Here is a 26,837-nt window from a genome sequence, read left to right on the forward strand (position 1 = left end):
CTGTCATTTTATACCGGCTGGCGTCCGTATAGGCGACATACTTTCCTTTCGTTATTCCCCGGGTTACGTTCTGCGAGGAACACCGTCTGCCATATCGACGGTGTATATAGCACCTACCGGGCCAGACGCGGTTTCAGACCGCAGGTGAAGTAAAACGTGCAGCGGCGTCGGCGCTGCGAATATGAATGTAAATGAACATGCGAAAAAAGTTACGATAGTTTCAGTGGAAACTATGTGCTTCTAGTATTCAAGCCCGATGCCACAGGCGTATGTTTCATGGAATGGAGTAGGAGACATTTAAGAATATCCCGCGTACAGGCAAACGCATTCGGATGCTTCGCGCGTTATTACAGCGCCGAGGGAGTGTCGTCAAATCTTTACTAAATCGAATGTGCGCGCACGTAAGCACTTAAATAAACACTTCATCGACGATATTGCCTCATGCAGCTGACTGTGCAAACATCGACAGATATGGTTTTTGCAGCAATTTTTCTTATTTTGCGGCTTCGCGGTGCGTCTCCAGTGGCGGCACTGCGCGTTCCGTATTTGACCATGATCATCAGGAGAGTTCCAAGCAGCGACTGCTAAGCAGGGCGTACCTACATATGACTTTTCTTCCCTATCGAAGCGTAGCTCCCTCAAAAGGAACGGCGCACGACATCTTGTTTGCAATTGCGACCGTTTTCACGCCAAGTAACCGTTTCATACTTTACAGACATATTGGCCACCGAGCCACCAACTGTTTTTTTTTTCTGTTTTCTTTTTTGTAATACTCAAATTTGGCGAGTGGGCTTTCGCGAATTTCTCATGTTCAAGCTAGTGCACTCAGAAGCTTGACGCGTTTACATCCCGTCACAAATGCCCGAAACAACAAACCGATGACGCGTCTGAGTCCCGTGCTGCAACGTATGTGCGTCCTCCGATCGAAATTCAACAGAAGTATTCAAAAACTTGTAATGCTTATTCACTCCAAGTCGCTGCAGAAGTGAAGAATTCCTAAGTTTTATTCGGCCGTAATGACCTTAGTTTACATTAATTAGGAACCTGTTTTTTGTTTAGCAGTTCTCATTATGAACGTTACATTCTCGTGCATCCGACAGCTTTCAAAGACCGAACATGTTGGTGACGCTTTTCAGGATTAATTGTATGTCGGAGTACGTCGTTTTCACCCGATGCCAAGGGCAAAGTGAACAAGCTATGCCCATTTCTCCAGGCTGCGACAAGCTTCAGTCAACCAGGAATACCTTGTGCGAAGAGGACGCTCTCATTAGGGGTAGATATTCATTTCGAAACCAAACAAAGAAAAAAAAGACACCCATAACTTTTGCGACCTGCTGCATCGACAAGGTAATTTATATGCCAGTTTGTTGCTGGAAAACTGTGCATATTTTTGATTTGGTCACCGTCATTTTTCCTGGTCTTCTGATATCATGCATACTGGAAATTTTGGTGCCTTTCAAATTGATGCCTTTCTTTTCATCCTTGCTCAAATAAAATGCGGAATAGTTTGCCTGGCGCACTTGTAGGTAATGATAGTTGTCCCGATAATAATGATGCGCTAGATATCTACACATTTTTGTAACAGTGAAACAAATTTTGGTACGAATATTTCCTTGTTTTTTCATTGTATAGAGAATTTGTTGTTCCTTGTATTTTGTAGTAGTTTAACAATAGTGTAAGTGAATCCGTATGCTACTTGGAATGTTGGCGTTCGCGCTCTATGAATGAATACCATCTGCAATAGGCCCTCTATAATGACTCCAAGACTGGGGTCGAAAGTATCGAAAATAAATAATAAATAAATAACCAACCGCGAATATAAGATATTCATAGGAATTATTACCTGTCATCGCAAAAAAAACTTTGGCTGTTAGTCTTGCAATCGTTTTTCTTGAAGAAGTAAGCGACGTATAGCTGCTTCCCAACAGCAGTGCTGATTTCAGCGCTCCCTTCTTGCTTGTCTTCTCTTGTTTGACGCAGGTACTTTGCCATTGTGCACCCCCTGTGCGCCCGCCTGTCCCGGTGGCGTTCTGTGGCCATCATCGGGGCGCTCTGGAGCTGCTCAGCGCTGCTATCTCTTCCGCCTCTCTTGTACTCCCGCACCCGCTCCTACCGGTACGCCGACGGGAGCGTGCGCACCGTGTGCATCCTCGTGTGGCCCGACGGCCCGCCGTACACCTCCTACGACGACTATGTGTGAGTGCGAGCTTCACCCGATAGACCCTGCGCAGCCATAAAGTGAAAATGCGGTTAATAGAAGAGGTGGCATTGCATGAAGCGTTTTATGCACCCGAGTGCACTGCCTCATCAAACAGGAATACGTATGCGTAACAAGCACCCCGTTAATTTCTTGATATGCGCTTGATACTTGATACTTACCATTTCATGCAAAAAAACCATGGTGCATGGCCGCCTTGGTAAGGTGCATTTATTTACATCGTATGAGAAGGCAGCAACGGTTGAACGGGTTGCGTTAGTCGTACTCAGCAATTAGCACAAACCGGCACCGTTTAGCCAGGCGCTGTCGATGCGCCTGGCTAACCGCTACTTGTCTTTCATTTCATTACCGATAATATTGCTGCTATTCGAATGTTCAGATTGGCAGCCTCCAGGTAATAACTGATTAGCGCAGTTTGGTTTTCGTAATTAACGAAGCTACGTCACCTCACATTAATTTATTCCTTAGGTGGCTAGAGCAAAAGACTGCTTTCGAGCTCTTCCGTGAGATAATCCGAAAGATCTTTGAATAGCGGAGCAGGTGAAAGAAACAAAACAAAAAGGGCGCCTATGCAGTCACCACCAGCCCCTCTACCTTACCTCACAATTGCTCGAAGCTGTGTGTATACGTTATAAAAATAAGTACTCCCGAACGATTAAGCCATACAGAGAACAAGAGGTTCTTAGGAAACATTTATGTAACAAAAAATTGATTGGAGGTTCATAAAGAAGCCAGGCAAAGTTGCAGTATTCTTTCTTTGTATTTATTTAATATACACACAGCATATGCACTTGGAGACTGTGACCTAGAAAACTGCGAGATAGGAATGAAGATTCGTGCAACACACGTAACAAACTCACGATGTTTAAACGAAACTGCATGAGTAGCTAAAAGGCATACAGAATTGTAAAAACCTTTAGTCCGAAGGCAAAAGAAGAAAGCGAGAGGGTTTCTCTTTATTCTGAACATAGACAAATTTAAAGTTATCAGAACAGGCAAAGACCCGAACGTTCAGATAAATAACGGCCTAATAGCTGTTTTAGACACTACGGTTTCCTGGGATCTAAAATAGACCTTACGTGGTGGCTCTACAAATGAAATAGTAGAATGATGAATAACGTTACGAAAGATAGTAATGGGTGGATGGTGAAAGACAGATGTCAGCCTCAAAACAAAAAAATTCCTGATGCACGGCTTGTTCTTGGATTCCAAGAGATGGCAAACGCGTGAGGAGGAGACAGAAAATTAGGTAGGTAGATGATATTAAAAAATTTGTCGGTATACGTGGCAGCAGAAAGCACATGACCGGGTTGATTGGCGGAACATGGGAAAGGCCTTTGCCTTGCAGTGGGCGTAGACAGGCTGATGATGATGATGATGAACGGCCTCGCCTTTCTTGTCGAAATCTACCGGTTCGAGTCCTGAATCTTGCGGGAAAAATAAAGAAAGTAGCAGTATCTGTTGGGCTTGTAGTGAAAAGGGTGAGCCACTGTCCCCATGGTGAGGCACCCCCGTCGGCCTCTTCTTTATTCGAACACACTGATCTGATTAAAGATGATAGTGCCACTGCTCGTTTTTTTACACATTTTCATCATCATTCACGCCCCCACAGTGATGCCTGACGATGAAGAACACTAACAGACACGGATTATCAGTACACACTGTTTTTTCATCTGTACTTGTATTAGTTCTAAGTCAGTCCTGGTGGTGCCAACCGGGTCTTTTCCTGCACTTGGTTTTCCTGCTATTGCTTGCGCAGCTTGTTCCACATCCTTGCTTTCGAACGTATCGCTCTTGATGAACTTGTGCTTTCGATGAGATGTGTTCGTCGGCATGGACATCTGTTATGCAGACTCTGCCACGAGGTCCTTAATTTTCTAGTCTTCGATGCGTTCAGCTTGGAAGCATGAGCCTTCTGCCGCAGGCTTGGTTTGGGCAGTTCTACTTGCGGCTGTCACGCTGTCTGGGACATTTCGCACCTGCACTAAGACAGGCTGTACGATCGACGTTCCTCTCCAGCCTCTCATCTGCAGCTTACACGAAGGGTGGCAGTTATGAGAAGTACTGAGGACAGGCTTTTGCATCCTCATGGTCTTTCTTATGTTTCCTGTCGCTTTATGGAATGGCCTTGATTTACTTCCGTCAGGCACTTGTACTCACGGCGGTAAGCAATTTATATCACCTGAATCTACCGTCTTCAGCGTGCACTCATGCTCAAGATTTGGTGGATCGTCTTTTTAGTTTCCAAAGGCTTCCCGCTTTTCTATTCTATTGTATCTTCCACCAGGTACACATGAGGTAATGCAGCTGTCTTTCCGATAGCTTCATGGGTACTGCACGTTGACGAGAGTTCTGAAGGCATGGACGAGGTGCTTATAAGTAGCTGTTGTTCTTCGGTGTTGGCTTTTCGGATTGCCTTTTCTAAGTGGGAACGGTAAGTTGTCTGATTCCAATATGTTCCTCTGAGAAGCTCATACTGGTTAGTCAAAATTCCCTGAATATTCCGCAACTTACTTATTGATGGGTCATCCAAATGCAAAAAAATAAAAAAAAACTTTTGACGTTTGCAATGGCTTGCGTGACGGTCTTGCATACTTGACCCCGCCATTCAAATAGGGCCTCCATGATCCTGAGCAGTGTCTGAAACGTAAAAACCACTGGATAACATTGCAAGGCGAAGTCGGCGTCAACATGGTATCAGTCACAGAAGTTTCGTACTACGAAGATCCAGGCGTTGTCGGGATGTCATTTTTCCTGATCTACGTCGCGCGAACGGTTAGGCATTGCACATCAGCTTCACCCAACGGGAGCGTCACGAAACTCTCCAGGCTTCAGATGTGGTCGAGAAATCGAAAAGTCCGCTCGGTCTCACCTCTGAACGTCCCTTCTCCCGGGTTCGACGGCACCAAAATGTAGAGAAAACGACAAGACGCCATCCCCATGTGGAAGTTCCACCCCCCCCCCCCCCCATTGGCCTCTTCTTCATTTGAACACACTGATCTATCTTAATGATGATAGTGCCACTACTCGTCTTCTATGCATCTTCAACAGAGCTGTGGTGTTGGCGTAGAATTTTGAGAATCCCATGGGCTGCCCAAGAAACACGTATCACAGCATAAGAACAACAAATCTTGAATGTTCTTTTGGAGCAAAGGCAATGAAACAAACGTTTTCTTATTTTACGTCATGTCAGGCGCGCTACGAGTTCAATGGAGCGAAAATTATGGTTAGCCAAACTGGAAGGTAGGAGAAAACGAGGTCAGCCACACACGAGATGGTTATAATTGCACTACAGAGGTCACGGGGACAGTCTATAGGTGAGCTTAAAGAACCTGTATTTAACAGTGTCATTGGCGGTACTCATCATGTAACCAGCAGTCGCCAGCGACACTGCGGTATGCTTAAGAACTACTATAACACTCCGCATCATGATCATTTGTTGAAGGATAACTTGTATAACATTGGGCGTGATGTCTGGGTGTGTGACAAAAATATACAGGCATTGTCAGAAATACAAGAGTCACGTTAACTGCAATAGTTCTGCTGACTAGAGGCTGTTTGAAAAAAAGAATGACAACAGAAATCCATATATGTTTTTCAGAGGTCTAGAGTGTCAGCTGTGCGACGGCAACTGTAGCCTTAGGACTAACTGATGACCGAGTTGAGTGGACCGAATAACATTTGGGAATGTGTTCACGGCACAAATGCGAACCACAGGAGTATATACGCATACAAATCAAGCAGAGTTTTTGCCCATTGTCTCGGCCTTCCTACCGCCTTCGCATTATTGATAACAGTATTACCGATAATAAATACTTGGCTAACGTTAGCCAAGTTATTACTATAACAACTTCGCTAACTTTAACATTGCGGCTAACTTCGCTAACCTTTAACATTATGTTTATAACTTGGCTCACCTTAGCCAAGTTGTTAACATAATGAAACTACTAGAATATACGATTTCTTTTATTTATTTAGTTGCCATACCCTCAATAGCCTAAGCATTGCAATCGGAGAGGGTTACATATTACATAAAAATTATAATGGACCTATAGTTGTCTATAAGCGTCCTTCATAATCATACCGTGGTTTTGGGACGTTAAGCCCCAGCGCTTGTTACTAGTTGTTACTAACTGTCTATAAGTGCGCCCAAGCACTTGTTACTAGTTGTGTATAAGTGCGCCTAAGTCCAAGGGGGGCGTCCCCACACGGCCACGTGGGAGACAACGTATGTGGGTCCGATACGTGGCACGATCGCATTTGTGCACAGTGCGGGTGGTGATGTGATGTGTGGAACCATCAACCATGTGTGGTGTGACGTCGCGAGTACTACTCAGGTCTTTAAGCCCCGAATAAATACAAACCTCTTGATGCCGATAAAATATGGTAAGGTGACCAAGTGTCGCGCAGGAGCCACAAGATATAGACGACGGAATACCTGCATGTCCTGACGGTATGAGCATCCGTACACGCGGGCCGGCGAGCGGGCGACGGATTTATATATATTTTCCTGCCTCTTGGTTAAAATCTATGAAAGAAAGCCACAGCGAAAAACATAACAATGATTCTGAGCTTTCAGCCGGGGACCGGGCTTTATCAAAGATGATAATTTTACATTGCGTTCGGGTTTAAGTACAGATTCCCGCAATGCATACACATAGACACACACCGTCGCGGTTCGTTCGAACGTGACAAGGGAAGGGGCGAGATCAACAGCAAAAAAGAAAAGAGCAGAGAGAGAGGGAGAGACTTACATGCTCACACGTACAGAGTCGCAATTTGTTATAACTTGACAAGAGGCGGAGTCAGAACACACAAGCAAACAAGGAATAAATAACAAATAGAGAGGGCGAAAGAAACAGGGCTACGTGTGGGGTTCGGGAAAAAATTAAAAACAGGAACAAGTGACAAAGGTAACAACGCGATTACCCGCTAAAACGAGAGGTGAAAGGGGAATATGTTCATGGACGCCGGATGTAAACGCACAGCGCGTGCTTTAAATGCGAAGTATTTCTTAGCGAACCTTTGGCACCTTGAGCGTTTCTATCTATCTATCTATCTATCTATCTATCTATCTATCTATCTATCTATCTATCTATCTATCTATCTATCTATCTATCTATCTATCTATCTATCTATCTATCTATCTATCTATCTATCTATCTATCTATCTATCTATCTATCTATCTATCTATCTATCTATCTATCTATCTATCTATCTATCTATCTATCTATCTGGGTGCCTACATATGGGTGCTCTCATGATCGCCTCCTTAACTTGGTGTAGACCAAAATTCGCATGGGAGAGTAACAGGATTTGACGAATATGAGTGTCGAGTCATACCATAAATAACATGAAAATCCTGTCGAGTATGTCGTCAAAGCCTTTCCTCCAGACACGTGTGGCACATACCCGTTTTTCACGGGCCGCGGTGTACGGGTATGCGCCACAGGTGACTGACAGTTTATATCTACCCAGGAACCCAGGTGCAAACAATGGTGCATGTCCCTCAATGTCAGTAAGTACTCCCACGTGTCCTTTCATGGCCGCCGTAGCTATGTAGCACCTGGTTACTCTCTCAACAACAACACATTAACCCAATGCACGACATTTAAATACCTAGGAGTACCTATATCTAGTGATCTGTCCTGGGGCCATCATATTCTCCAACGAACTAATTCCTGCAATCGCCTATTAGGTTATCTACGCCGCAACCTATCATCAGCATCCCCTGCAGTCAAACTACTTGCATATAAAACGTTGATTCGATCCAAACTAGAATATGCCTCTGCTAGTTATGACAATCACCAAGTTAATATAAACACTCCTCTTTAATCGGACCAGAACCGCGCTGCCAGGTTCATTCTTTCCGATTATTCCTACAGGTCAAGTGTATCCGCCCTAAAATCCCAGCTCTGCATACCCTCACTTTCTTCTCGCCGCAAGACTGCTCGTCTAATATTGTTTTTTAGGTTTTTCCGTTCGCTGCCTCCAGGAAACCAAATCATCATACCTGCACATCGTTCCTCTCGCCACTCGCACCGAAATGCTGTGTATCTACCACGTGCACATACGACCGCATATAAACGTTCATTCTTCCTGCATTCTGCCGGAGAATGGAATGCCCTTCCATCCGATATCGCCCTCATGACCGACATCGCTCATTTCAAAGCTGCCATTGAAGACCATCTTTCAAGTCATGAAACCTAACCTGACCCGCCAGCTTTTTTCGTTCGCCCACCCCTCACGTAATATCCCATGTGGGACCTTTGAGGTATTATGAATAAATGAATAAATGAATAAACGGCGAGAACGGACATAGGTAATTTAAATACGAGAGCGTAAAGAGAAACAGACATCGGCAGCATTGACCCAACGAACGGAAAGAAGAAAAATTAGGATCCCAGCAGGAATCGAATCCAATCATTCTGCGTGGCAATCGGGTATTCTACCACAGAGCCACGCCAGGTCTATAAAATGGTTTGGAAAAGCACTCCTTGCAGGCGTAATGTCGGTGCAACGTCAGCTGTGGATGTGGTGCTGGTACAGGAAATCAATAAACACTACATATGGACTGCTACGATACAGGCGTCATATCAGATTAACGTCATTGGTTCTAGTGTTGGCCCAGCTTCTATAACAGTCTAATAAAGATTACATTTGAATTCCTATGATTCAACAAGCTATATTGAAGCATTGGTCGAACCCGGAGGAGTACATTAACGAAAGTTACGTATGATATTCACATGACTGTACCATAAAGTGCACTTAGTTTCGATAATACTAACGTATGTACTCTAACGTGAGGCCTGACATTACGTCGCGCCATATGTTACCCTTTAAATGCTAGTGTATTCAACGTGCCTGGTAACCCCACCATGTGCACACAGCTACTACACTTACAAAAACATGTCGATCCACCTCGTAACGTTTGGCTCAAAGCCATAAAATACAGCCTATGAGTACTCGCTCACGGCTTCGCATGAAACTGATTCCCAAAACGCGTGGGATCTGCCGATTTTTCTTCGTTCAGCGTGTTATGTTGTAGAAGTGCTTCGAAAGTCGTTAATTGCATGCCCACTCGTGCGCCTGAGCGTATGGGGTTTGGTATGGCTATTGACGTCGACCGCTTACCTCAAGGGCTTGCAGGCGTTGCAGGCTTGTTGCAGGGGCCGCTGCCTGTGAATACAGGAGTGTTGACTTCATAGGACGTTACAATATCTCTAGTGTTTCTCGCCCGTCTGTAGACAACACGCGGAGGTTCCGGGAAAACACATCGTACCTTGTCGCTTTCAAGCAGAATGTTGCGAGGACTTCTGCAGCAGCCACCTCAGACATGTCATCAGACCTTAAAGCTAGGGGGACATAATGCCTTCACGAAGCATATAGACAGCTTTTAGATATTGTTATTGAGCATGATAGCTCTCAGCTACATTACCTGCTTAGCGAGGAACAGAAATTCACTGAACCTGACGGCCTCCGAATTTGGCCTTTCAGAAAAGTTCGCAAAAGACAAAGAGAACGAAATAACACCAACAAAGCGGAAACTCCGAGACGAAGTTACTCTGCCTGCTGAAACATTGAACGCTTCTGAATTTCGATATCATGCGGTCCAAGCAATGGTTCCTGATCAAAATACCTCGCAAATCAAAGGATGCAATATAGTAAATCTCTCCGACATCCCACTCACAGTTGATGAACTACGTGTTTTATCCAAAGGCTTGAGTTTTTGTCCCGCAGCAAGCCGATTACACGAGTTACAATTTTACAAGGACCTAGAGAACTTCGCGCGCACGCTGAGGTTAAATGAATACTACCCTGGCAGAGCACAAGACACAAACATTGAAAATAGGCTAAAATCACTACGTTATTTGACTCCTCCTTCAAAACGGGATAAATGTTTGGATATCTACATCAAAGCAGTGAAACGTGACATTCTTTCTGAATACAGGAACCAATCGGCATACCAAAAAAATCTCTCTCAGAACGAGAAGGCACTACAAGGTCTAAGCAAACGTTCGGACATAATAACGAAGCCCGCAGACAAAGGGGTGCGATTGTTGTCATGAACCAGCAAAACTACTTAAGCGAGGCCGAGAAACAGCTAAGCGACACTTTCTTCTATAGGTTAGCTGACACCGATCAGACTACTCATTTCAAAAAATGAGTAGTCTCTCACAAGTGCGCCAAACATTGGCGAAACTTGTGAGAAACAAAAAGATTACTGAAAAACCTCATCGTCACTTGAAGCTTTAACTCCAGTTCATGGAAGTTTTTACATGTTACCCAAAACGCACAAAGCAGGCAATCCAGGGGCAATCATCTATGGCACAGGAACGGTAACTGAACCAATCTCCAGTTTTATCGATAACCTAATCAGACATTCCCCAACACTACCTTCCTATAACAACCATTTTCTGTCTGATATTATGGATGTGATTATAGCTCAGAATAGTCTGCTGGTTACGCTTGACGTCGCCTCTCTGTATACAAATATTCCTTATTCGGACGGCATTAAATCTGTTATTCAGGCATATGAAGATTCACCCCAGAACAGTTCAATTGACAGTAAAGGTCTCCGTAGACTTCTGAAGCTCGTTCTGGAGATGAACAACTTAGAGTTAAAAAAACACGCACTACGTCGAAACTAATGAAACCTCAATGGGAACAAAGATAGGCCCCAACTACGCCATTATTTTTATGGCCACATTGGAAGCTTACTTTTCAAGCAGCACCCTATTCAGCTCCTATTTGCATGGGACGTTCATCGATGACATCTTTCTCATTTGATGCCACAGAGAAGAGAAGCTTATAGGTTTCATCAGTTCTTTCAACAACGCCCAGGAGAATATTTCATTCTCATGAATATTCGGGATCTACCATTAACTTCCTGGATGTTTCAGTGAAAATATCGGATAATAAGCTCGTGGCCTCAGTGTATAGGAAACCAACGGACCGACACCAATACCTCCACTTTAGCAGCAACCACGTCAAGCACTGTAAACTCGGCCTACTATACAGCCATGCATTCTCTTCGGTTTAGGCGTATATGTTCTGATCAAGCCGATTTCGCCTCCAACAGTCAACAACTAAGCAATGACCTCACACGGCAACAATATCCACATTCTGTCACCAACGACGCTATTAAGAAATCTGAATAGCAGGACCGCCGCCATCTGATAAAGAACACAAGATCCAAACTTGCAAATGTTACTCCAAATCTTATTTTAAGTCCCCCCCCCCCCTAACATAAACCGCACCGAAAGAAATAACGCACATACTATACACTTTTCTTTGTGTATACTATTAATGCAGACTGCACTGTAGCATAATGTGCCAACGATACCAAAGCTGCTGTCCGGCGTCCATACTTCCCATTGGGCCCGCCAAGCAAGCTCCCATTGTAATGCGAATTCATTACTCGTCGCCTTGACATCAAGGTGACAAGACTTTCGCGCACTCATGAGCCGCTGACATACATCTTGCATCTTGGAGCCTCCTGTGACGAGTGTCAGCTGCAAGGGCGAGCACATGCTTCGCGACGAAGTGGCAGCAAAAAGGAATGTAGGGTGCGTTCTGAGGGCCAAATTCAAAAATCACTTTCTTTCTTAGAACAAAAAAAAATTATTTGGTTAGACTTTCTCCATTACTTAGCGATGAAGTGTTCTATCAAACGCCGCATCATGATGATTTTTACTTGGACCGCATCAGCGGAACAAATACCGTCAAATATGCGACAAATCGCACATTTTCTCGCATTTCACCAATTTGGGGGGGGGGGGGGCAGATTTCGATTCTATTACAGTCCTAAACATTTTTGTACGAAGATACACTTTCCGGAACACCACACTAATATTAAGATTGCTTACGAAGAGTTCGAGTTAGCTGAAGAAAAGATCGGAAACTTTGAAGAATTTTGTTGTTTTTGAAAATATGTAGCTGGCAGTTAAAGACAATAATTTCGGAATTGGGTCATTCCACATGAAACGACCCAGCCCAAATTTCGACCACCAGCGATTCTGTTGAAAAAGTTCGAGCTGGAAGGTGACTGTGTGAGAGCGACTTTAGTGAAGTACTTTAGTTAAAAAAAATTCTGTTGTCACGTGACCGCAATTTGAATAAATTATATATCATAAACCGTGAAACTGGGTACAACGTCACATTGTGTGTTAAATATTCTATTATCATTGTTCTTTCACGTGACGTCAAAAGTAAGACCATATATTAATTTTCCGACTTAAATAGGCTTAGCAAAGATGCAAGAAAACGTGCAAATTCTGGCAATTTTTATAAAAACGGCGTCAACGTTTCAGCCACAAAAAAAAAATTTGAGGTCTTTCACCAGTTAAATTTGCACGCATTTTTCTCAATAAACGTTTGTTTACATATGTTGAAAATACTTTTAGCAGATAATATGTGGACTGGTAAAAGAGCTAAAATTTCTTTGCGGCTGAAACATTGACGCCGTTTTTACAAAAATTGTCTGAATTTGCACGTTTTCTTGCTTCTTAGATAAGCCTATGAAAGCCGGAAAATTCATATATGGTTTTAAATTTGGCGTCACGTGAAAGAACATTGACAATAGAATGCTTCAAAACACAATGTGCCGTTGTACCCAGTTTCCAAGTTAATGACGCATAATTTATTCCCGCCTAACTTTTTGTCCTCGCCGGAACATTCAGATGGTGGTCACGTGACCACAGAACTTTTTTTTTAACGGCAATACTTCGCTAAAGTCGCTCTCACACAGTCACCTTCCAGCACGACTTTTTTCAAGAGAATCACTGGCGGTCGAATTTTGTGCTGGGACGTTTCATTTAGACTGACCCAATTGCTGAATAGCACAACAAACAGAACCTCTGTAATACCGCAAGCGCTGTTTCGAAGCTCAACAAGCAAAAATAGATTTTATATGCATGTTTCGAATAGACACAGTTTGACAAAAGCAAGCAAAATTTGAGGGGGAACCACGTTGAAAATTTTTTTCGATCAAAAAATGTTTAGCCACAATACTCCATGGGCTATATGAAAAAGGTATAAATTTTAGCTGCAAAATCTGCGATGTGCGAGTGCCTCACGTGGGACACTTGGCATGGAATGACCTATATATATATATATATATATATATATATATATATATATATATATATATATATATATATATATATATATATATATATATATATATATATATTGTAGTAAGCGACACAGACACAACACATCGTCGTCTTTCTCTTTCTCCAGCTAGCTGCGCGCGTGCCAGAGCCCCCAGTGTCGTTCTTCGTGATGGCAATATAACAGAGAGTTTGAGAATTGGGGACCCAAGACGCTGGGCCCCCAAGCTGCGTTGGGCAGCCTGCTCTTGCGCTCGGAAGATCATCAGAGTTTGAGAATTGAGCCAACGCAGGCTGCGTTGGGTCAAGCGCACGGAGCGCCACGCGCGACGAAATTTAAAATCATGCGAGACGCGGGCCATACTGTTCCGTGGCCCGCGCTGCGTCTGTGTCTTCTCGCTGCAGTGACCCAAGACACCTTGGGGCCCCACGTTAGTTTTCAATTTTTGCGTCTCGGGTCAACGCGAGCGCAAGAGCCCAAGAGCGGATTGGGTTCTGCGCATGCGCCCTGGCGGCTCGCAAGCTTCTTGGGTCCCCAAGCTCCTTGGGGCCCCAATTCTCAAACTCTCTAAAGTGAACTCTCAGTTGAGTGAACTTCAAGGGACCCAAGGAAACAGTTCAATTAACTGAACGTTCACTACACTGAATATTCACTAGAATGTGAACAGCATTGGGCACAGCAGATAGCGAGTCAAAAGTATGAAATGCAAATCATTTTGAAAATAATTCTGTAATTTTCATTTGGACTGGCGCCTTTAAAGCGCAGGAAGAGATAAGGCTGTCCAGAAAGTTTACGTTTCTGTGCACTGCCTCTGGCTCAGCTTGTAGCTGGGACACGAAGACTCGCAACTGTCTCATATATCCTACAGCCTCGGCTAGAGATGCAACATTTGAACCTGCCTCAGCCGTTACAACTTCCTCGTCGCACTCTTCTTCCCGTTTCGGACGAACACTGGAAACAATTTCCAAATCTGATAGTTCTGAACAAGCTCACTGTCATACCGCACAGTCTTCAACTTCGTTGAATTGATTTCCAAAATTATCCCGGGTCCGTGGATCAAGTTCGTTGAACTGAAATATTCACTATTCAGAAAGTCGTTTATCCGAAAGATTTTTGCATAGAATGCATAGGGAAACCGCCGGGTATTTTCGAAAAGTGCATTATTGTGAAATATTCGTTCTGCCGACGTTCGTATCAGTGAGAGTTCACTGTATATATATATATATATATACAGTGAAAATGTTTGTTTGCGACTTTTTCTACTGTATTTCTAGCTTTGGGTCTCGTAATCCCGAAATTCAATCGTAAACGCTCTGACGCATCGTATAATTAATGCTAGCGTCGTTAACTGAGAAAACATTTGCGTCAATTCGAAAAGCCCGCCTAAATACCATAAGAAAGTAGTGCCCACGGCGTTGAAGCAGCCAGAATTACGTTGAGAGAGCCCGACAAGAGAGCGAGAGGGGTGATGAACAATAGCTCTCGCCGGGTGCCAATCGTGGTATTGTGCGCGCCCTGCAAATCTCCGCTGACGTCGACAGTACTCGATTTACTACTGGAACGTCACACGAGACCTCGGTCTATGCCAGACCAGCGGGGATGTCGCGTGGTGCTGCCAACTCAGATGAGAACTCATGCTTGCTTTAAAACCAAATTAAAATATCTTAAAGCTAACGTAGGGCACAAATAATCGGTCAGAAGTGCTCCCGTATACAGGACAATGAAACAGCACAAACGTCTTGAGGTTTCAATTTCGGTGTCAGGGGCCCTTTTATATAATTCTAGTTTCTTAGGTGCCAGCACTACTAATCATTATGAGGAGCTCTAGTGGGAGACTCCAGATATATTAGGGCGAAAGATTTAGATGCCTCATCAAACGCGAAAATGAACCGTTGGCGTCGGCGGCGCACAGAGTCGGGGTCGACACGAGTGATGCAAAAAATCATCATCGCGAGATGACGTCACCATGACATGACAGATCGCCACAATTTGTCACGTCATTGTGACGTCACTGCGACGTTACGCGACGTAACGCCTCATGATGTTTTCACATGACATCGTAGCTTGGTCAAAGGTGGGCCGATCACGGAGGCAGTGCAAGACCAGGTGAGGTGCCTCCGAACCTGGAGGCATTGCAAAGCCACGTTAGGTGCAGAAAGCTTTCGGACAGTGGTGGGGCAGGATCAGTTCATGGACTAAGAAGAAGATGGCTTTCGCCTTCGAGACGTTTTAGGTGAATGCCATAAGAGACCCTGTGAGTTGTTTTTATCCCCTTGAGGGTACTTGTTTTGCGCGCGAAGCATAGCGCAGAAGAGTAGCACACCTTCCGGAGACCCAACCACTCTCTTCCCCACAGCATTTTGCGTGAAGGTTGTGGAAAAGAAAAAGAAGTAGTCATAAACAGGCCCCTGTGAAACAGCTTCCAGGCAGGACGGCTAACAGTCCGTTGTCAATGAACGGGGACCGAAGCCAAGCTCTAAATAAGCATATCCCAGTCTGGCGCCAAGGAGAGAGGGCTTTGCCACCCCCCCCCCCCCATGAAGCCGTTCGGGGGGGGGGGGGCACGATTCCCCGAGCAGCCCCCAATCCCCTTATCCCCGTAGTCTCCGCGTATGGTACAAGTCATATCGCGCATGATACTACCTTAACAAGACTGTTGGTACCAACAGAGATTATGTGAAGCATATGGATTAGCCGTATCGGCTGTTAAAAAGCAGCTAGCGCCCGGGGTTTCATAGCGATGCATATGCCATGTTTAGCAAAACCTGGAAAGTAACACATGTATGCGTCTTTTAATGGTGACTCGGTACTTCACCCTGCACTGATCATCTGTAAGCAGACCAGAACCCAGTTCAGATAACTGGCAGAAATTTGGCTTGTCATCCTTGTGTAAAACACTTTTCTTACACTTACATTTATCGCTCGCTAGGGTAAAGGCTTGGGCAAGTTGGTTCATTGTGCAAAGGAGGGAAACAGCGCTGAATTTTAGACGAACACAAAGTCGTCTTCTGTCTTTCTTTGTGTTCGTGTAAACTTCAGAGCTGTTTCTCTTTCTTTGTGCATTTATCGTTCTTGACCTCTTAAACACCAAGGGCTAACTTATGCGCATTATGCAAAAACAGACAGTCTAGATCAGTGGTTCTCAAAGGGGGTTCCGCGACTCCATCGCCCGCGAAAAAAAAGTTTTGGGAGGCGAGTTTTTACCCATGCTCAGATCGAGGTCGGTCTCGAGGAAGTGTAGAGTCGTTCTCAACAACGTCGCCTCGGCTGTCCCAAGGCCTCATTTAAAAACTAAGCCTGCTCCATCACCCCCCCCCCCCCCCCCCCGTTCATCACATCAAGGGGTCCACCATAACTTTGACCAATTCACAAGGGTTCCCCGAGATATCGACGGCTGAGCACCTCTGGTCTAGATCAAGCTTCCGTTTTTCTACAGGAAAACAGCTTTTAAAGCTGCTATATTTTTGCCATTGCTACTCGTGCTCTAAGGTGTGGCGCCTTAGTTGTTGTGCTTAATGTTGGCTTTGTTTCGCTTCCCACAGAAAAAAAAAATAGTGGAGGACTTAAAGCGTTGTCGCATTCTTTTTTCCTTTTCTTTCTTTTCTTTTTTTTATGGTCTCTATTCTAATTTCTTTTAGTCATCTTACCCCCTTTTCCCTTCGCAGTATAGCCTACCAGTCTTACAACTGGACAACCTCTCTGTCTAAACATCTATTTCTTTCTCCCTCCCTTCCTTCAATTTTAAACGTTTTGTAGTATTTCGAAATGTATACATGCTGCACTGCAGTGCAGCGCTGCCAAATTCATGAACAGTCATAACCTTCATATTACAACGCACGAAATTTGCACAGCCTGTGGCCGTGAGACCAGAAAAAAAAAGAAAAAAGGTTCACATCTTCAAGCTCACTCCCGACTCCCTATTTGAGCAAATACACAGCACTTATTTATGTGTCTTAAAAATTGTATTGTTTTCCAGGTATCACGATAATGAATGCATTAAAGACAAAACATCGTGTACCATGGAGTAGATACATATTAGAGCATATGCTAGTTAATTTGCGATACACCTATCTGGTAATTTGCGCGACTTTCTTTACTGCTTTCTGATCAAGTACGTAATCGATATTCACATCTACCTTAATCAAGCATGAGTATGGGAAACTCACATTTGGTTCACAGAAGTAAACCATTACAAATGGCGAACGGTGTGTTATCTCGTTGAATGTTATGTTTTCTATTTGAATTGCAAAAATGTTAATTGCCTCTTAGCCCTCCTTCACTGTTTCATCGTAGTCTTCTGCCAGTCCCAATTTTTTTTCCTTGTGAATATCTCTCCGCCATCGGGATTGAATAGAATTGACTTATACCAATGTGATTAAATTACCCTTGCAGAACCCACATATCTAGTAACGGCTAAGACTAAGCACACGCAACTCTGGCAAGTTCCAGTGCTGATATGTGACAAATGAAGTGGCAATACCACAAATTGCTTGTGCTTCACAATACACACTGTCAAATAGGAGACGTCTGTCACATCAAATGGCCGTTACTGGATCTATTTAACATGATTTATTCTTTCTAGGCAATTGAATCCAAGCTAATGATGTTAATGCACCTCCAAACGCTATCTCTCTCTCTCTTTTGTCTAGGAGGCGGACAACGTGCGCAATGCAAAATTGTTGCCGGAAAGTCTCCTTACTTGCTGATGTTCTGTGCTTCGGTGGTTTCTCACATTTGCGTAGCGGCAGAAGAAGGATGCCAAGTGTAGTTCACTGTAATACAAGGTAAACGCTGCAAAACGAGATTGTACGGTTATCTCACACGCTAATGCGTACAAACAGGCACCGAGACTGAGGATATAAGCATCAGGGCGGTCACCGGAATTATTCTTTCCGAGAGGTGTTTCGGGGGGGGGGGGGGGGGTGAGGGTTCAACCACTCCGTATGTACGCACGTTCGTGCGTGTGCTTGTACGTAGTGCGTGTATACAAGCCGTCCCAGCTATCAAGCAGCAGCATGATTTTAAAAAAGAGGAACTTTGTTACGCGAAGCAAAGTTAGTACATGTTGTTCCCAGTGGACTGGAGTAGCCACCATTAATTTTTTCTTGAGTAAGGTTTAAGTAATTGGTAATAATTGTATTGATAATTCGGTAAGTACTCGCGTAATTATCAAAATGTTAATGATGCATATGTAGGCATGTTGAAGTGACGTTTAACTGCGCTATTTTCATCAACCTACAAATTGCGTGCTCAGTTTTTCCGGCTGATAAAGAAAGCCCGCGAAATATGAAAAATAACACGTGACTACTCTTCCACCCGCAAATGAAAGCAGCGCCCTCAAATAAGCCTACTGTAAGCAATCGCGTTGCCTGTTTTCCGTTGCCAGAGGCCGCGTTTCGCACTTTGGCAAGGGTTGCGGCGCTAACATGCGTCGCAATCTTGCAGGGATTTATTCCACTCGATTGTACGCCACTTTCATTATCCAGATATCACGGCCGACTGTTGTCACTGATAACGCAGCAGGGGTGCTATGCAGGATGGCCCGAGCTTCTCGGGCACACGAGTTTGCTGCGAGCCCGCCCTACGGCGGTCATGATAGGAAGACAGTGCGGAGCGCGCGATAGGAGCGTTGATAAAAACGGCTACAAGAACGAGCGTGGCGTCACAAACGCATGTGCGGCATTTGCGGCGGTTTTTAAAGAAACACCGCGTGCGAAAACGCGTAAACGCCGCCAATCAGTTATCATTTCAACAGTGCAGCGATGTCAGCGTGATTGTTGCGCTATCTTTCTGCCAACTGAACATCGCGCCTCCCATAGGCGTGTTCGTGGTCGTTTTTCCTCTTTCGGGCGAGTTATTTCGTTCCACCTGTAGCATGGAAATTTCCACTCTCGAAGGCAACACGGGCGTACACGCAGCTCTCTCGTGCAGCTCGTTTCGCTTCTCTCGAATATTACAGATAAATAAATACACAGGTTACTGCAACTTACATTACACGACTGAAACTTTTTGTGCAGTAACGAATCGGTAGAAGCAATTGCATCCACGAACAAGTAAACAGTAACGTTTCTCGCCGCAGATGCCACCAGGGGCGCTCGCTTCATGGCTTTGAGTGGTACGTCGTGAGTGCGGTGAAAATGAATGCGAGACATCGTAGCCATGTGATGATATAACCTTTAGTTCTTCGTGCGTGTGTGCATAGTCTGTGCGAATATGCTCATAGATGAATCGTGCCCCTCGGTGGCGTTGTGGCGTGAGCAAGCTCCTCGGCAAGTGCAAACGCGGTGGGCGCACCCGGTCTTCGCCGCGGGTGTCTGTCAATCAAACTGATTGGCGTGCGAAGTCGGGCACAAACTCGTTGATTCTGAAAAGGAAACTCGTGACTGTCATAGTGCCGGTCTGCCTGTCAAGTGTTTCATGCGGTGGACGCTAAAAAGAGCTCATTTGCATACGAAATAATTTGGTCAGCTTGCACTACTCGTGCAAGGCTGGGGCCATCGGAGGAGCTTGTGGTCACCTAGCTTCTTTGAGTTTTTTACGTGGCTCGTCTACTCAATCTGCTTCGGAGTGGACACCACGTCAGTTCGGTCTCAGTTCTGATGGTAATAATTAGCTAATCAGCCGGGCGCACGTGCTCGGGGAGCCAGCAGACGATGAGTAAGAGGGCGAAGAGGGCACGCGCCGTACCGAGCAACACGCTGGAACGTACAGGCCGACAATGATGATTATACACGTGGCATCGGCGATTAGCTCCGGCTGCTGTGTTGTAAGGCGCTCGGCCGGAGCTAATCTGAGAGGCCGCGGTGCTGATTATTCTAAAGGATACTTAGTGCAGACATTAAACGCTTGAAAATGAATTCAAACGGCCCGAGCACACATAAAAATATAGTTAGTAGAACTTTCTGCCACTTTTCGTGCATGGGTGCACTTCTACACTCAGTGGAACGACAAACAAATGAAAGAAAGTGCCTCTAGTTCGAAGACACCACCCACCCTTCTCGACCGCCCTCGACGTGAGGCCGCGTTCCATCGTAACCAATGGAACGGAGCGCGCGCTGAGGGATGGATTTCGCCTTCACGTACTATTAGCTCGTTCAAAAGGGGGTGTTGCCAGAGCTCGGAAAAATCCCGAGTTTCGCCAAACTCGGGCCATCCTGCATAGCACCCCAGGACGCTGTTCTGATTAAGGTCTGACTCTGTAAGATCAAAGTAGCGCGTTTCTTCGGCCCGGGAATGGCAGATAGGGTGATCCATATTTTTTTCCTTCATATTGGCTACCTCACAGTTAGCCTGAGGACGCAGCTTCCTGATGCGCGCAACAGACTAGTGACGTCAATTTTCAGATTTTGCGGGCTTTCTTTATCAAGCGGAAAAAATGAGCGCGCAATTAGTACGTTGTTGAAAATAGAGCAGTTAGATGTCATTTGCACATGCCTACATATGCTTCATTGACATTTTGATAATCAGGTGAGTACTCGTCGAGTTACATATAAAATTATGACTAGTTAATTAAGCCTCATTAACAAAAAAATAGTAGTGGTTGCTCCAGTGTACTAGGAAAAACATAAACTAGGTTTGCTCTACGTAACGCCGTTCCTCTATTTTTTTAATCGTGCTGCGTGATGGTTGCGACGCCCTGCATACACACATGCAAAATTGAATATTTTCGATGGATGGGAGGGGAAGGGTTCAAACCGATCACTCTTCCCACATCCCCCTTGCTCGCAGATGACAAACAAACATACAAAGTGTGAGAACAGAATAAGTTGAAACTAAAGTTGGCCTTAATATACATTTGATGACATGACAGCATTATAACTGCAGCCTTAGCTTGAGTGTATATTTCCCAAAAGCGTTCTGCCTCACTTATGGTTTATCGCAAGCAAGAATATTATCTATAATGGATACTTGGGCGACCTGGTTCATAAATAAGGAAGATTAAACAGCGCAAGAAAACAGAAAAAAAAATGCGTGTCATGGTTTTCATGTTAACTCCTATTATTTATGTTCGTCACACAGTAACGTCGCGCTATACCAACTTCGGGGTCGATCAAGCTAGAGAAACGGCCGTCAGCGCCCCATGAGCGTGGCACGTAAGTCATGCTGTACACGACATACGTGTCATGACTTTCATGTTAACTCGTGTTTTTATGTTCGCCACACAGTCACGTCGCGCAATACCAATTTCGGGGTAGATCAAGCTAGCGAAATGGCCGCCAGCGCTCCATGAGCGTGGCACGTAAGTCATGCTGTACATGACATGCGTGTCATGATTTTCATGTTAACTCATGTTATTTATGTTCGTTACACAGTCACGTCGCGCAATACCAATTTCGGGGTAGATCAAGCTAGCGAAACCGCCGCCAGCGCCCCATGAGCGTGGCACGTAAGTCATGCTGTACATGACATGCGTGTCATGATTGTCATGTTAACTCGTGTTTTTATGTTCGTCACACAGTCACGTCACAAGATACCAATTTTGGTGTATATAAATCTAGCGAAACCGCCGCCAGCGCCCCATGAGCATGGCATGTAAGTCATGCTGTACATGACATGCGTGTCATGATTGTCATGTTAACTCGTGTTTTTATGTTCGTCACACAGTCACGTCGCGCAATACCAATTTCGGGGTAGATCAAGCTAGCGAAACGGCCGCCAGCGCACCATGAGCGTGGCACGGAAGTCATGCTGTACATGACACGCGTGTCATGATTTTCATGTTAACTCGTGTTTTTATGTTCGTCACACAGTCACGTCACAAGATACCAATTTTTGTGCATATAAATCTAGCGAAACCGCCGCCAGCGCCCCATGAGCGTGGCACGTAAGTCATGCTGTACATGACATCCGTGTCATGATTTTCATGTTAACTCGTGTTATTTATGTTCGTTACACAGTCACGTCGCGCAATACCAATTTCGGGGTAGATCAAGCTAGCGAAACCGCCGCCAGCGCCCCATGAGCGTGGCACGTAAGTCATGCTGTACATGACATGCGTGTCATGATTGTCATGTTAACTCGTGTTTTTATGTTCGTCACACAGTCACGTCACAAGATACCAATTTTGGTGTATATAAATCTAGCGAAACCGCCGCCAGCGCCCCATGAGCATGGCATGTAAGTCATGCTGTACATGACATGCGTGTCATGATTGTCATGTTAACTCGTGTTTTTATGTTCGTCACACAGTCACGTCGCGCAATACCAATTTCGGGGTAGATCAAGCTAGCGAAACGGCCGCCAGCGCACCATGAGCGTGGCACGGAAGTCATGCTGTACATGACACGCGTGTCATGATTTTCATGTTAACTCGTGTTTTTATGTTCGTCACACAGTCACGTCGCGCAATACCAATTTCGGGGTAGATCAAGCTAGCGAAACTGCCGCAAGCGCTCCATGAGCGTGGCACGTAAGTCATGCTGTACATAAATACGTGTCATGATTTTCATGTTAACTCGTGTTATTTATGTTCATTACACAGTCACGTCACAAGATACCAATTTTGGTGTATATAAATCTAGCGATACGGCCGCCACCGCCCCATGAGCGTGGCACGTAAGTCATGCTGTACATGACATGCGTGTCATGATTTTCGTGTTAACTCGTGTAATTAATGTTCGTTATACAGTCACGTCACAAGATACCAATTTTGGTGCATATAAATCTAGCGAAACGGCCGCCAGCGCCCCATGAGCGTGGCACGTAAGTCATGCTGTATATGACATGCGTGTCATGATTTTCAGGTTAACTCGTGTTATTTATGTTCGTTACACAGTCACATCGCAAGATACCAATTTTGGTGTATATAAATCTAGCGAAACGGCCGCCAGCGCCCCATGAGCGTGGCACGTAAGTCATGCTGTACATGACATGCGTGTCATGATTATCATGTTGACTCGTGTTATTTATGTTCGTTACACAGTCACATCGCAAGATACCAATTTGGGTGTATATAAAGCTAGCGAAACGTACGCCAGCGCACCATGAGCGTGGCACGTAAGTCATGCTGTGCATGACATGCGTGTCATGATTTTCATGTTAACTCATGTTATTTATGTTCGTCACACAGTCACGTCGCAAGAAACCAATTTTGGTGTATATCAAACTAGCGAAACGGCCGCCAGCGCACCATGAGCGTAGCATGTAAATCATGCTGTACATGACATGCGTGTCATGATTTTCATGTTATGACTTGTCATTTATGTTCGTCATACAGTCATGTTACGCCATACCAATTTTGGTGCACATTCGATGAACCAAGCGACCAGGAGAGCACAAAGTCGTAGGCGGCTAGATAGATAGATAGATAGATAGATACGCTCAAAGTCGCAGAAGTTCGCTAAGAAATGCTTCGCATTTAAAACTCTGCGTCTCTCTGTGCGATCCGTCTTTTTTGTGCTGTTTAATCTGGGCAATCGCGAAACCATCGCACTCGAAGTGATGCACGTTGCACTGTCGCCAAAACACTCCTTTCACGTCCAGCGGCCAGTGCATACACAGTAATGTTGCAGGCACAAAACGCGCAGTGACGGCCTTCGCAGCTGGATAGTCCAGAAGCGGCGCTCAAGAGGCCAAGGTACGAAATGGCGAATTTCACGATGGCTTCTCTGCGGCGGGACGCCGTTCGGGCAGACCCACGGCAGTCTCGGCCTGCAATTCGAAACTTCAGAAACCCTATTTGCGGGTTTGTTATCACGCTCGCGCGGGCAGGCGTTGCGAGGCTCACTTTCTCGCGTTTCGCCTCTGTTTCTCCGCGTCTCACTTTCTCGCTCTTGTTCGGCGAGCAAGCGGGCCTTGGCCGCTGCTTTTATATATATATATATATATATATATATATATATATATATATATATATATATATATATATATATATATATATATATGCCTGTGTGTGTGTGTGTGCGTGCATTTCGTCGGACTTTCTATCTATATACTGCATATTATTCAGCGCGTTGACGCATGCCGCCTCTAGGCAGTCCGTTATCCAGCACCGCAGCGAGAGTGTATATGCTATGCCAATCGATCACATCGAGGGTTCGCGGGCCTTACTTTTAGTTTTCATTTGGATGGAAACAGAATACAAGCGAAGCCATTGTGCGGTCGAAGTCCTGCATGGACCCGAGCCCTAAGCTCCAAAGTGCGCGCTCTGCAGCGTTCCGTAGAACATTCTATATCGGCCGACGAGACGAAGCTATCATTGATTAGTGCCTGAGTTCATTAGGCACCCTGAGAAATTGGAGCTTTCTTACGACAACACACCTCTCTTTCCCTCGCACTGCTGCACGCACTCGCGGCCAGCGCTGAAGGCAATATATATGGAAAGCTCTGGAAAAATAAAGGGAAAACGAGACAGAGGAGGCGAAATTAAACCTCTTTTTCATGAATAGGAGTTTTTATTGCCTTTGTTCTTGAACTGCACTTGATGAACGACGTAAAATCGAGAATTTACCTCCTTTCTCATACCATTCATTGATTTAATTTTGTAAGGAAGTAACGTTGTGGGCGCAGAACCTTCTTACGCTCATGGCAGGTCAATGAAAAAAATTCACAGCATATCCACGGGGTGAATGATGATGAGTGGCGCGAAGCTCCGGAGGAAATTATCGGTAAACCCTGAATACTCCGAGTAATTCGCCCAGTATATGATCAAGTAAACACGTGAGAAACACCGTGTACATATTAAACATCAAACTTTTATTGTACTGTTGCTTTACGTGGTCCCTTCATTACAACGGTCCCCCTAGCGTACGTCGCCACACTAAATCGAACGATTGCCTTCCACCAATGACACGCGCAATATGTGAATCTTCCGCGAATTCTGCCCAGTACATCATCAACGACGTGAGATCGGGCGCGTTTATACTAAAGGGTCGATGAAGGTCATGGCGACTTGCAGCTCACTTTAATTTCACATGTACGCTGTGAATTTTTATTGTTTAATCACGCACAGGAGAAATATCAAACAGGCACTACCTTGGAGGTCAAAATCCAGTGCGTATAACACGGGGTGGTCATTGAACGGTTGTGCAGCGCGAGCAGTCGGTTTTTTCAATCAAGAAACTCGCTAGCAGACGCTGCCTGCGTCGGCCTCGCGAGGCGAGAGAGGGGGGCGCGGGGGGACTAGAGCACGCATCTTTAACGCAGCCAGTGCCTCCGCGCCATCTAGGGATCTTTCTGAAAACTAGAAGTGGCTACGACAGCGCCATCTAGTGAACACTCCAAGAACTAGAGGTGGCTACCTACTATTACATACTACAGAGGAGGGACAGACCCACACCGTAAGGAGCTTCGCCCCTAAAAGGGAGTATTGTCTTGGTGCAGGTAGCATTAAAAATGATTGTAGCCAAAATAGGCCCAATTCGGCTAATTTGCGCTCGTGCTGTACACGCTGTCCCGGTAACGAGAGGCGCTGGCTCCCAGGCTTGCGTGCACGGAAAGACCCAATAGTACCCAATTGTCTGTTGGTTTCATTAGGACGTGGACAGCCTATGAAGGGCAGCACGGGAGTCTGTTAGGGCGACCAGCTTCACTGCGCTTAATTCTTCCAGCACGCTCTTAAGGACAATATCAGCCCCTGCCCTTTACGATGTTCTTTATGAGGATGGATAGATTATTCGAGACATCCGCCTGATCAAAATCGAGGTGCACAGCAAACCTCTCTTCCCTATTTATATTTCGATTCCTGAAATAATGCCTCACCAACCAGTTAGGCGATATTCCAGTTGGCCCAGTTACTTAATGAAACGCCTTGAGGATATATCTTAAATTTCCTATACGGACACATTTGTACGCAGCAACGCCAAAGCGCGAGGACGGAAGATATCAAAACAGGATAGTCTCGCTGAGCCTGCGTAAAGTGCTAAAGAACGAGAAATGTTCGTGCGTGATCAGAAATAGAAACCACGTCGCTGGGTAGGTGGTTTCAATCGTCGAGTTTGTATAGTATAAAGGAATTCTAAAAAGCGGTTATGCTACAGAAAAGGCGTTTAACCTGGTTTCATGATCAATTGGAGATAAACGATTAGTCTGTGAAAAGGTAAGTAAGATCGGTACGCAGTGATGAATTACAGAATTCCTTGTGAAGAAGGCAACGATCGCAACATTGACGAAGCACTTATAGAAATGGTCATTGCATAGTGGGTTTCATTGTTGTTATGCTTATGTGCGATGCGAATTAGATCGGGATACCCATGATGTTTGGTCACTCATCGTGCCTTGCCAGCTGGTTAGCCTTTGTGTTCTGAGTTCCGGCTTGCTTACGAGAGCGTTCAAGCATTGGATATTTGTGGTTTAATTACGTACGTGACTTCAGATGGGATAACTTTTACTGAGTCCTAAAGGAACACAATACGTATTTCCCTCTCTCGAGGTTGACGTGCACCATTTTCTCGCGTTACGATTATGGCGCGCAGAACCACGATAACCTCAGCGTGATTGCTTGCCCGCGCAGCAGTCGCTTCGCTAGCACCGCTTGAATTGATGAGGATGAATAACTCTTTTGAG

The 26,837-nt window shown here is 45.1% G+C and overlaps 1 protein-coding gene across 1 annotated transcript in view; it reads left to right on the forward strand.

The window, feature by feature from the left end:
• The first annotated feature begins 878 nt into the window (after positions 1-878).
• The window catches only part of LOC119400434 (tachykinin-like peptides receptor 86C), a 62,299-nt gene continuing 36,340 nt past the window's right edge, over positions 879-26,837 (forward strand). Inside the window, exons 1-2 of the mRNA XM_037667503.1 lie at positions 879-910; positions 1,981-2,196. Of these exons, the coding sequence (XP_037523431.1) occupies positions 879-910; positions 1,981-2,196 (248 nt within the window). The remainder of the gene's footprint in view (positions 911-1,980; positions 2,197-26,837) is intronic.

Source organism: Rhipicephalus sanguineus, chromosome 1, assembly GCF_013339695.2.
Source record: "Rhipicephalus sanguineus isolate Rsan-2018 chromosome 1, BIME_Rsan_1.4, whole genome shotgun sequence".
Taxonomy (NCBI): domain Eukaryota; kingdom Metazoa; phylum Arthropoda; class Arachnida; order Ixodida; family Ixodidae; genus Rhipicephalus; species Rhipicephalus sanguineus.